This window comes from Brienomyrus brachyistius, chromosome 11, assembly GCF_023856365.1.
Source record: "Brienomyrus brachyistius isolate T26 chromosome 11, BBRACH_0.4, whole genome shotgun sequence".
Lineage (NCBI taxonomy): Eukaryota > Metazoa > Chordata > Actinopteri > Osteoglossiformes > Mormyridae > Brienomyrus > Brienomyrus brachyistius.
In genome coordinates, this window is record NC_064543.1 from 1,357,018 (window position 1) to 1,369,800 (window position 12,783).

The window sequence follows — 12,783 nt, forward strand, 5'->3', positions numbered from 1 at the left end:
TGGATTTCCTGCTGTATGCAGTGTCTGCACTGCCAGTGTGCCTGCGATCTACTGCAGAAGCTCTTGGCCAAGAGCACATGGAAAGGGGCCGCGTTTGTTTAAGGACCCAGCAGAGCATCAAGCCGCGTTTCATGATCTGCCTCAGAGCCAGGCGTCTCCCACTGGACCCCCCCAATCACCCAGCACAGAGACAGTCAGACTGACTACTTCCAGTTACATCAAACACCTAAGAGTGCGGACTTGTTCCAGTACGCTGGCCAAACATGCCGAAAAAGACTGAAACTTCTGAGCAGATATCAACTGCCTCTTAGAGATCCTTAAATGTACTAGTGAGAGCTGAGGGCAGTTCCCCATAGAGACATAAATGAGTGTGAGGGAGCATGACGGGGAATGAAATGTGTGTGAGAGGATAACAAACTGTGGTTTCGCATGAATAAGTCTTTGCACGTGCACTGTAGATCACTGGGCTGCCTGCTGCTATTGACAAACACAGGACTCTGGTAAAAGTGCAAACTGGATTTGGATGCCTCGGGCTTGTGTAATGACATAAGGACACGCTATACAGGACTAAATCACCCCGCCCACATGCCAGGGGTGGAGCTTTGGTTTCAATGTTGGGTGGGACCTAATCAGCTCCATGCCCCGCCCCCTAAACACACACGCCATTTCCCCAGTACCGGGACGGACATGGTCCACACCATCCATTCCCAAATCTACACCCTTAACAATGAGTAACTCAATATTAATCTCCCTAATACTTAATAAACGTTCCATATAATTTAAGATCAATCAGAGTTAAATGACGCCACTTTCTGTGACTGATTGTCAGGACCGGAGCACACGCACACAACCGTAAAAACACAAACTGGGATTTACTGAAATATAAGAGAATGCAACTGCGCAGGCAGGCAGATAAAAGACAACACAGTCAAAATAACAGGACAACTCACCGGGAGAGCAGCTGAGTCCAAAGCAGCCCGTCCAGTAAGGGTACTCAGCGAAACTGCAAACGAGAGTCCACAGTGACACTCAGTCCATGAGAGATCCACACAATTATAATTCACAGAGAATTCAGGAATGTCAGGAAGGTTGCAAGCGGCGTATTTCGTCAGCGCTAAACCTCCGATTTGCGAAAGGCCATTTGGCAAAGGGTTTGTCTAGTTCTGACCATAGGACAGTTTAGAACTACAAATAACCATCTGGGTTTTTCAACTTTCAGCCAGCAGCAAAAATCAGTCCTTAAACTGGAAAGATGTAATGATTTGACATTTTTCACAATAATTATCAATATTGACAGACTGGGGCACCACGGGGGGGGGGGGGGGTCAAGGATAAAAGCCCCTGAGTGACAGGGGGCCTAAAAAAAGAAATTGGAAAATAACTGGATTGGTCTGGACTGGGGGGAGGGGGGGGGCAATGTGATATGCTTTCATGGAGCCCAAAATCTCTAGCAACGCCCCTGTCGACAATTGTGAATAATCTTTCCCGTGATGTCATCTGTGGCCATATCGCCCAGCTCTACCAGGGAGTCATATCTGCCAGCTCTCCACTGTGGTGGAGGTGCAAGTGGGACAGCTGGGTGCACTGGGTGCCCATGTCGCATCTCACAGTGAATATGAGGACTTATGTTCTCCGCAAGAAAAGGATCTTTGATATTTACGGAGTCTATCCTTTGAAATGTACCAGCCTGTGTCTGTTTTCAGCTGATAACGTCATGGTTCTGTTGTCAAGATGTATGGACTGTGAGAATTTTGCAGTGGCACTGTGCTAGAACAGCTCCTTAAGTGCAAGAACTTCAATTGGCGGTTACCTGGAGTCTGCAGCTGCTGCAACCTCTTCTCCCCAAAGAGGTGAGGGGCTGATGATGAAAATGACACATGTGGACTGTAACAGCAGATCAGTGAAGCCACGGAGGGGATTTTACCCTGAAGTCGGCGTAAATCAGCCTCTCTATCGCGGGCAGGTGAAAAAACAAGCCGGCAAAGAGCAGGGCTCCCCGGAGCACTCTTAAGAAAGGGAGCGACAAGGGGGAAATCCATTAAGCAAAGCGCTAGGAAAATATTTCAAAATAGCCTCGATGCTTTATGACAAGGATACGGAGCAAAAGCCCACTCGTGTGTGAGACCGGCGTCCGGTTCGCAAGCTACGGATCGGCATCGGATTCTGCAGAAAGGGCAGAAATGAGCGCATTTCACAACTGCAGGTTTACATGACGTGGGCATAAAAGCACGGGTCCCCTGAAGTATGATAAGCAAGTAGGTTTAACTACATATCTGCCCGAACACCACAGCAATTAGTTACCTACTTTTATTAGTATTACACCAGATCAACTGCCCACAACTAAGAGGAGTATAAATATACCCCATTCCAGCAACAGTGCCCCCTGGTGTTGAACTCCCATATTTTCCCTTAATCCTGTCGCATACCCGCATACAACATCCAGACACAGTCTGAGGAAGCACGATACAAATATGTCCAAATGCTGTTTATAGATCAAAGTGTGTCCTTAGAGCACATCTGTTGTCAGAATATGTGCTTCTTTGGTTTATTCTTAAATTCCTTACCATTTTTTAGCACAGTTAATTAAGCCATCATTATGGGCCATTCTTTGCTTCCCTCTCCACTATTACACACGTCTTTATTGTCCTATACTTTTCCCCTCCAGCACCACTACCCCACAGTAGCCCCCAAATTCTCAAAATGCAGCTAAGGAAGTGGTTTGGGTCCCGACTATGGCAGGAGCACTGTTCTGTGCGGCGGGAGCTGAAACCCAAGAACGGCACATTAAAAGTTCCACTAGAGTAACGGTTTCCGTGAGTAAGGATTTTGCGGTGGGGTCAGCGATAAAAAAAAAAAAAAAAACTACGGCGATTCAGTTCACAGAGCCAATGTGGACGTGTTCATGCAGAAAAAACCCAAAGGCCTCCAGAACGCCCGAATACTGCCCTCTAGCGTTCGGACATCAGAAAGAAAGTTTGCCTCTTAAAGGATTTCACACATCCATGAGGGTCCCGGGGGTCTGGAGCCTATGGGCACAAGGCAGGGAACAAACCAAGATGGGGCGCACTCACCTAAGCGCAATTCCACACATGTAGACCAAGGGATTAGACTCGAAGCCTGCTGAAGAGGTGTGAGGCAGCAGTGCTAACCAGTGAGCCACCCTGTTGCTCCAGAGTACTAATGAAAAAAACCAAATTTCTCAATTAAGCATTAAGAAACTTTTTTAAAAAAAGCACATTTAAATTAAGGTGTGACATATGACGGGCAAAATGACAAATGTCTCACTTTTGTTAGTTTAAAAGTGCCACTCGTTTTAATGCCGTGCCTGAAAGGAAGGAGAATGTGCATTGTGGTGAGCACTGCTGACAAATAATCACTGCTTTTAATTTTAAGCATTGGATGTCAGCCATCTGAAAAGTAAAGTCAAGAGGAAAAAAAAAATCACATTTAGTGTTTCAGTTGAAATTCAATAATTTAAGACATATTACGCCTAGTTCCCTATGTGAGATGGACAAAAACCATGACTAAAAAGGTTGGATTTGTAAAACTTTCAAAACTAACCTGGAATAGCTGTAGTTGCTGAGAAGTGACTCGCCACACGGTGGCAGTAATACGCCGCAGTAGCTGCGCAAACAAGTGATTGACAAAATCCAGGCTTATGCTGAGCCCTGTTACTTCACCTCCATCCATTCTGCTGTTACTTTTGTTCGCTGTTTATCCTCACATAATATAATACAAATATCCAAGATATTAAATTGGATACATGGCCTATACATATTCCTTTCAGCTTAATTTTAGTACAGGTGCTGCTTAACATATTGTAGAAAACGTGAGGGTTTCACATTCATCTGTGAACTGTGCCGACCATTCAAAGCAAGATCTGTGACGGCTGAAGGAAACCGATGCTCTCAAAATCTTTCAAAGTCCCAGGGATCAGCGCGGTAGGCAACTAAATGCGTGGGTAGGCAACGTTTCAGACCCACACACAAGACATAAAAATACACATACTCAGATAATAATGATCTGTAAGTTGATGTAACTGTTATACATTCAGCAGTTGCAGCTAACTTTGCTTACTGCCGCTGAGATGAATGTCAGCACGTGTCACCTCGCTGATGATGTTATTCGGAGACGACGGCAATGGTGAGGGGTGGGGGACAGGATTAAGGGATGAGGTGTGACGGAGGAGGGGGCCAGATTTGCCTGGCTGCAAGTTTACTGCAACTTTAACGACGTATAATTCACAGTCAATATACGTACGTTATTGATTGACCGAATAATTAATTTATACATTACATTTTTGCAGAATATTGGGTAGGCAGGTGCCTACCTAAATCGACTGACACAACTTCACTGCCAGGGCTCCTCCCCCCTGTCTCCTCCCCCCCCCCGTGTCGGAGGGCACCCTTCAGTAATGAAACGGGACACAGATCGACCAAATCACACCGTCTGCGGATGGTACAGTGGCACCATCGTTTCAGATCAAACTCCCCACAAATTTCTACGGAATTCAATGTCTTCCTCCTCCTTCGAACTGCAAAATGTTGTACATCCCTCTTTTTACTCCAAAAACTCTGGATCGTTTGTTTTCAAAGGCTCATAAAGCCGACAAAATATGATCAATGAAATCTTAAACTAATGTGCGGTCAATAGGCATCTTGAATAATGCATGAACGCGTACTGCTGCACCATACAGCAGCTGATAAAAAGACACAGTAGGAGCAACTGCAGAATTACTACATGGCCACTGGGGGGGAGTCACACATTATCACGCCATAATATCACAGCCACGGAAATTACACTGTGATCGGTAACTGTAATAACTTTTATTGATTGGTTAAATGCATTGCGTAATATAAGGCAAATCAGCAGAATCATATAATATAGGCCTATATCATGTGGCAGTGCAAGGCCTGTTGATTAGCCCCCATTTGCCCCAAGACTCAAAGACAGCCATTGTGTCAGGCGCACTCATTCGCCCCGAAATGGGAAGGGGGCGGGGCGCGAGGGGTCCCGCATGACAGGCACGGGACAGCCGGGGGGGGCAATAATGAACGCGCAGGACGCGGAGCGCATCGGTGCCTCACAGCGCATTATATCATGAATAAAAAGCGAACAGTGCATGTAAAAAAAAGCTCATTCACTATGTTAAATGAGCACCACACGCACAGAAGGCTTCATCAGAGTGGATGCATGTTAAAGTTATTAACAGCTTTTTGTAAAAAGAGAGAAACCTCCAATGGTTCGAAGCCTCTTTCTCAAAAACTGGGGTATGAAGCACATCCTACCCTGGGAGGACATTCTGCCTTGAGTTTCAGGCATTTCTGCTCTTCTCCGCATAATCAACCTTGTGTATGAGCACTAATATATTCTGGTTGATTGAAACGGCTGTGGCATTGTCTCCACTGCCACGGCGTGATTGCGTTTCTTATTATTTGTTTGTTTGTTTGTTTTGTGAACCGCAGACTTTATTGCGTGTCGCTCTTCCATTCAGCCTATTAAAAAGACGAACACCTTGCATTTGTATTAAAAAGCACAATCCTCTAATGTAATGGTGCCCTGGAATAACGATAATGACGCGCGCGTTCAGGGAGAAAGCACACAGCCGGTGCGACGCACGCGCAGTCGCGGACGCGCACCGGCTGAAGGAAGCATGCGGGCTGCGCTGCGACATAAGCCGGTGCGGGAGGGGGGAGCTGGCGCTGCGGCTGAGGACGGGAACGCTGTGCCATCGTGCCGAAAGCCTGCATTAGCATCGCCGGCAATCAGACCACAAGGAAAAGGGGGAGGAGCGAGAAGGGAGCATGGCGTGTGAGGGGGCGGGGGGCAGCCTGAGAGGAGGGGTATCCTAGCAAAGCGCTTGCTGTTGTAGTAACCAGGCGCCCTGATTACTTTACTGCGGCGCTCGGATTCGGAGGGAGCATTTGCGGTCGTCTCTGTCCACCTCATCTCATCTAGCCCTCCCTCCTCCTCCTCTCTCTCTCTCTCTCTCTCTCTCTCTCTCTCTCTCTATCTCTGTCTGCCTTGCTCTACCTCCCCCTCTCTCTCTTGCCCGCTCCATCTCACTCACTCTCTGGCCAGAGGACGTGCGGCTACCAGGCAGCGTCTCCAGTGTTCTGCGTCAGGAGGACACGGCCGGCTCCTCACGCTCTGCCTCTGCATGACTGTCACAAAGGTAAGGGGAAGGGCTGGGGGGGCAGCGCAGCCCGGCGCGGCCCTGCGCTCAGGGGCAGCAGGGGGTGTCGCTAGTGGTTCGCGCTTTGCTCGAGTGTGGTGATGCTGTGGTAGAGAGGCGCTAAGGGAAGGCCTGGGACCCTGAGCACAGCGCCCCCCAGGTTCGATGTCACTTCACAGGGTGTTCAGTGTCTAGGCTTGGATTCGCTTTGTGGGGCAAACTTGTGCCATTGGGTGCAGCATGTCATGTGTACCTGCGCGTGTGCGTTTGTGTGCATGTGTGTGTACCTGCGCGTGTGTGTATGTGTTAGTGCACAGGATGTGATGTGGCTTTGTGGAGGGTGTGTCAGGGAACAGGGGGGTGTGCTGATTATGGGGGCTGGGGGGGTGTGGTTGGCCCCTGACACTGTCACCATGCAGGCAGCACCAGGGCAGATGCAGATCATTATGTCTGTCTGTGTTTACCTCCCCCCCCCCCCAGTTGGGGGCTGTGCATGGAGCCTGACGTTAGCAGAGGGCCAAATCTTCTTAACTGGACAGCAGGTGTGTCAGCGTGCAGTGAGTGTGAATCTCCTGTGAGTGTCGGGGCAAGTCAGCGTGGGACTGCGGCTTAGCCTAAGGGCCGCCTCCTGTCTCCGTGGATACACACACACACACAGAAACACACACACACACACACACACACACACACACACACACACACACACACAGAAACACACACGCGTACACATGCACACGCATGCACACACACACACACAAACACACACGCATGCACACACACACACACACACACACACTCACACAGGTTTGTAATTATTTCTTTGAGGAGACTCTCCATTCACTTCCATGGACTTAACCATAACCATAAACAACTAAACAAATTCAAGACTTTTGACATTTTTAGTTTTTTGATTGCAGTCACAAATCTTTGTAGGGACCTACCTAAAACATAGATAAACAAAATCCACACACACACACACACACACAGCATAGACACAATACATACACATACACACACAGCATGCACACTGCATACACACACATGCATAAAGGACAAAGCGAAGATATGGTGGTCAGGGTGGGGGGGTGTTGTTCTGTAAGAGTGTAGCGCAGTTCTTGTGTGGGAAATCAATCTCTCTGCATAATGGTGTGTAGATGCAGAATAAGCCGTAGGGATTAGTGCTGAGAGTAAACCTTCTCTTCCAGAAACAGGTACCGGTTTCCGGTAAACGTCTCACAGTCAGACATTCAGACTTCAGACTTCAGCCATTCCTACAGGCCCATCTTCTTCCCGCATCATCTCGCCTGTCTCCTTCGGGTCGCAGCATCACTAGTGTGCTATTCTGAGCAGAAGCCTTGGAGAGGAGAGCAGGGAAGATGCTCCCATGTTAAAGCTGTGGGGCTGCGGTAACCCCAGGCCTGTTTACATGTTCGACAGTGAGCAGTCAGCAAACGCAGTAAAAACAGCATATGAGCTTTTCATGTAAGAGGGGTCATATTGCTGGCTTCGCACCGAGTGTGTCAGCTGCCGGTGGCCCTGTGCTGCCTGGGGAGGCTCCGGCATGCGCCCCCTCCAAACTGCTGGAAGATGGAAAGAAGCATTGTATGTACTCTAAGATAGGATGGAAACGGAGGAGCACAGCTAGATTTGAGTAGAATCCACAATGGCAGGAGTATTAAAGTATGCTGAGTGACCTGGAACCCAAGACTGTGAGGGGCAGAGGTCTGTGTGATCGATGGCTGTGATAGTCAGATGATTGCGCCCCCCCCCCCCCCCCCCAAAACAAAAGCAAGATGGTAGCACCCAGTTCTACTACATATGCTTACAGCTGACTGGGAGGATGTAAGCTCATCCAACTGGGGCAGGGGAGGCACTCTTCCGACACAAAGACGGCATAGTTACAGAAGTTGACCATGAAGGGCAATTTATGCGTTTAATTTGGGTCTGTTTTAATCATGGCCTGACAAGGTCATCGTACATAGCAGCACAGGACTGGCAGCAGATGGGCGGAGTCCCTTAGGGAACCAATGGCCACAAAATGCAGAGCGAATGATGGAGAACTTCTGTGAGGAAGCATGACTACCAAGGGGAGGATCTTCTGGATATGGGGCTTCTGAAAGAATAGGCCATTGAGGAAGAGTGACCACACTCTTCACCGCTTGACCTCTGAGACAGAGATTCATCCTTCTGGAGCCTTCCGGAATGTGTCATATCCCAAGGGCAGCTGGTGGCAGTTGTACCATCATAAGAACGGCAGAGAGAGGCGAGACGTTCCAGAATATTACCAGGTCGACATGCTCAATGTCCCTGAGCTCTCAGATGGCTATCTGAACATTTCACTGATCCGTGTTTACCAAACCCGTGCCTGTTATGTGTGGGACCCAAAGCTTGGGAGACTGGTAATAATCCAGACGGTGACGTGACACAGGTTCAGCTTAGAGTCCTGACTCAGTACAGAGAACAGGCCCAGCAGAGTAGCTGTATGAGCCAAGAAGACCAGAAAGCGGCCATCATGGGCACTGTAACACTGTAAAAGTCCGGACAGTGAAACAGAGATGCACTGTTCAGTCAAGGCTGAAAACATGACACTGACATCTTATTAATGCAGACTGAGGTACCGTGTGTGTGTGTGTGTGTGTGGCTGTGTGTGTGTATGCGTGTGTGTGTGTGTGTGTGTGGCTGTGTGTGTCCACCCACGTTTAAATGTATGCAGTATGCGAACATACATATGCACACAGACAGACAGACATACACAGACACACACATACACTTATCTGCAGCAAGACACAGGCATCTGGGGAGAAAATGCTTACATTCTGAAATGTGAGGCGCTATTGAGCTGGGCTTCAGTAACCCAGTGACCTCCCAGTATGAGTCTGGGAGCGCAGTCAGTGTGAGTGACTATCGGGGCTGTGTGTGTGTGTGTGTGTGCATTTCCTGCTGGCTCAGGGACGGCAGTCGGCAGCGGTTCCCAGCCCTGACGGCCGGTGGAGGCCAGAAAAACATAAAACAACTAAAGCTCACAGTCACACGCTTCCTGAAAAGAACTGAGGGCTCTTCTGCAGCATAATGGGGGGGGGGCATTTCCTGCTATCTTCCTGTCAGCTGTGGGCCCAAGTCACATAAGCATCGCTGAAACAATTCAGACACAATGGGTCACAATCGCACGCCAAAGTCTGCAGATTCTAAAGAACTTTTATCAGTCATCCTGCAACGAAATGACAAGACAAAGACACCATTAAAAATTAATTATTAGTTCGCATCAATGTCGAACCCGCACTGTAATTCTTCGTGACAGGCATTCCTTCCATCACACTTCATATCCATGGAAACCGGATGGGATATGATACATATTCAGTAGAGTCCTATATGCAGTGCGACCCCAGACCACAGCCGCGGTGTTTGACGCCCCCTCCCCATGCGTGAGTCACCAGGCCCGAGACAGACAGTCACAGGATCACATGGAGACCCTGCTTACTCAACAGGGTCCATGTCATAAAGATTACACCCCCCCCCCACCACAAATGCCTTTGTGTGAAAAACAACATAGATGTGGAGCAAGGTCGGAGTGACGATGTCATCAAGATTTTATTAAGATATTAAAAAGATATTTCATTTAAAAGCAAACGATGAAATCATCAACTCTTTCAGGCATATTTTTTTAAGTGAAGAACTGATGTTGGCTGTATAAGTGCAATTATAATCATACTCACACTTCCAACTTGCCTTCATAATCCATGAACTGCTACAAAGCTGTTAGATGCACATTTTTCTGATGAATCAGATGACGGGTCCGTGCACAGTTACGAAAGCTTACTGAGTCATCTGTCAGTGTGGCCTTCAGCACTGAACGCACTGAGAAGCTGGCGTGTTTGCACAGGAAACAGCTTCAGCAGGAAGCCTGACCCTGCCTGTGCACAGACACTGGGACAGCTCGGCTTTGGCTTCATCCTGTTCCTGAGGAGGCCCCAATGGCCGAGCTGCCACGTAGCTTCTCCTTCAGCGTGCTCCTCTGCCTCTATCTCCGCCGTGCAGATCTCGGAGCGCAAACCGCCTAAGGGTGGATGGGCCAGAGCATGGCTTAGCCAGGCTGTCAGTGCAGTGTGTTAGCAACTGTACTGCTTTCAGTCTGCCTCAATGGAGGGGTGCGCTGTGGGGATGTAGCAGGCCCCAGCAGGCCAGCTCTGGGTCACAGCTGTGAGGACAGCTCCCTCTTCAGGTGGGGTTTGGAATCTGCGAGCATTTCTGGGTCAGACTTCATAGACAAATGCGACATGAACAGGAAGAGGGAATCCCCATGTGGGTATGATGGAGACACAGCCGGAGCAGGGGCGGGTGCTGAGGTGCTGTGCTGGTATGCGATTGGTCAGCTTGAGCGAACAGGAAGGAGGAATCCCCATGTGGGTATGATGGCAAGGAGACACAGCCGGAGCAGGGGCGGGTGCTGAAGTGCTGTGCTGGTACGCGATTGGTCAGCTTGAGCGAACAGGAGGACGTCTGCTTTGTGGAGCTGCTCTGGTTTAGATTAGCGCCTGTCTGAGGCTGTCATTTGTTTAATTTGGGCAAGAGAACAACTACATTCATAGTAGTTCTTTGGCCGCGATTTTGGTGGCTGCCAGAAAAAAATGACGTGATATCTATCCGTGAGACACGTCTTGGGATGGGACCTCGCAGTCACGCGCTCAGGAGACAAAGAAGACATTTTTACACATGAACTACGCATGATTCCTCACAATGTCCTCTCTGACCTGTTTTACAGTGTCCTCACTGCCCTGTTTTACAGTGTCCTCACTGCCCTGTTTTACAGTGTCCTCTCTGCCCTGTTTTACAGTGTCCTCACTGCCCTGTTTTACAGTGTCCTCACTGCCCTGTTTTACAGTGTCCTCTCTGCCCTGTTTTACAGTGTCCTCACTGCCCTGTTTTACAGTGTCCTCTGCCCTGTTTTACAGTGTCCTCTCTGCCCTGTTTTACAGTGTCCTCACTGCCCTGTTTTACAGTGTCCTCTCTGCCCTGTTTTACAGTGTCCTCTCTGCCCTGTTTTACAGTGTCCTCACTGCCCTGTTTTACAGTGTCCTCTCGGCCCTGTTTTACAGTGTCCTCACTGCCCTGTTTTACAGTGTCCTCACTGCCCTGTTTTACAGTGTCCTCTCTGCTGTGCAAAAAGCTCTGCTTCATTAAAGGCCCAAATCAATAAAGCCTCGAGTCTGGGGATGGACTCAGAAGGGCATCCTTGCCCACCTTGAGCATGACGTCAGAGTCACCTGATCAGGTTTCGGAGGCAGATGTGACAGGAGCCCAAAACTCAGGAGCAGTCAGGAAGCCTCATATAAAACTGGGAGGATGCTGTAAAGCTGAGCTTGGACCCAGTAGTTTTGTTGCGGGAGATACGCTTAATGTTTCCATTGCATCAGCCTGCCTGGCTTCTGCATAAGGAATAATACAATAAAGAGGATTTTTACTGCTTTTACTACTAAGAGAAGTGGATTGCAGCTTTGCCAGTGTAGCATAAGTGTGATATATGTTTGTATTATATCTTTATTGTCCTTAAATCCATCTTCCACAACTGCTTATCCAGGAGCCTATTCAGGGAAGTACCCGGACCAAAAGAGGGGTCACCGCAGGCAGGAAGCAGCCCAGAAATGGTACAGACATCTGCATAAAGCTGCCTCTGTCCTGAGAGAAAAAGGAGCCAATAATGTGTCTCTATAACCCCAAGTTTTATAATATTTCATAAAACAGTGATTTCTTTTTAAAATAGACCTTTAACAGAACTGATGAAATAAATGCAGAATAACTCCAGCAGACTCCAGCAGAGTCACAATGAGTGGAAATAGTTTTGCTTTCTGGTATTTTAATTTGACTATTTCATAGTGTTGCTATCTGGCACCAAAAAGAAAGCATTCTCTTTGCTCTGTACTGACCACGGAGGGCTTATCCTGCAAACTGATCTGTGAGAATATCGTTATTCCCTTCTGGCTCTTTCTGGCATTTGGCAACGTGCACATCCAGCAGCTGATTTTCAGTTTGAAAGGGCTTTAGAAAGATGTCAGAGTTTCCAAAGGGACACGCCAGGGAGTACGGGCATGCCCAGGAACGCAGGCATCAGCCGGGCAGGGCGCGATCACGCGCCATCAGGTGAGCGGGACCCTGCCCGGCCTGCGGCTGAAAGCTGCGACTGAGGCATCTCCAGTCACAGTGGACCAGCTGCTCCAGACTGTGTCTCCATAACTGAGAGCATCACGTAGCATGGATGGCGAAGGCCTGCTGACTGGCCTCCCTTCAGCGGCATCCCTTCTGATCATTCATGATACTGTAGAGGAGTGAGGGTACATCCTGCACTGCCGTGAAACCTATAGAAAATGCAGCTGTGTTTTTGGAGTTACACAATCAAAGATATCTGTAAAAAAATGTATTCCAACATACTTAATTATTTTAAGTGCATACAATTCTACATCACAGCTCTCCTGCCCTTGATACGTGTTTAACCAGCCCAAATATGGGTCACAGTAACACGCATTTCATTGACAGTTTTCATGCATTTCACTAAAAGTCAGTCCCTCAGCTGAGAAGAAAACAGCTTGACTTCATATGTCATCTTCAGCTCAGCT

The 12,783-nt window shown here is 48.5% G+C and overlaps 1 protein-coding gene and 1 long non-coding RNA gene across 2 annotated transcripts in view; one reads left to right on the top strand and one right to left on the bottom strand.

Annotated features, from left to right (window-relative positions):
• Window positions 1-950: 950 nt before the first annotated feature.
• Window positions 951-10,013, bottom strand: LOC125751363 (uncharacterized). Its single transcript, XR_007400601.1, has 4 exons — window positions 9,889-10,013; window positions 3,072-3,177; window positions 1,811-2,163; window positions 951-1,003 (listed from the first exon to the last, which is right to left on the bottom strand). It is a non-coding gene; the product is annotated as an uncharacterized LOC125751363 (long non-coding RNA).
• LOC125751359 (coronin-2B) overlaps window positions 5,847-12,783 on the top strand; it is a 41,458-nt gene continuing 34,521 nt past the window's right edge. Inside the window, exon 1 of the mRNA XM_049030052.1 lies at window positions 5,847-6,175. Within this exon, the coding sequence (XP_048886009.1) occupies window positions 6,161-6,175 (15 nt within the window). The 5' untranslated portion in view covers window positions 5,847-6,160. The remainder of the gene's footprint in view (window positions 6,176-12,783) is intronic.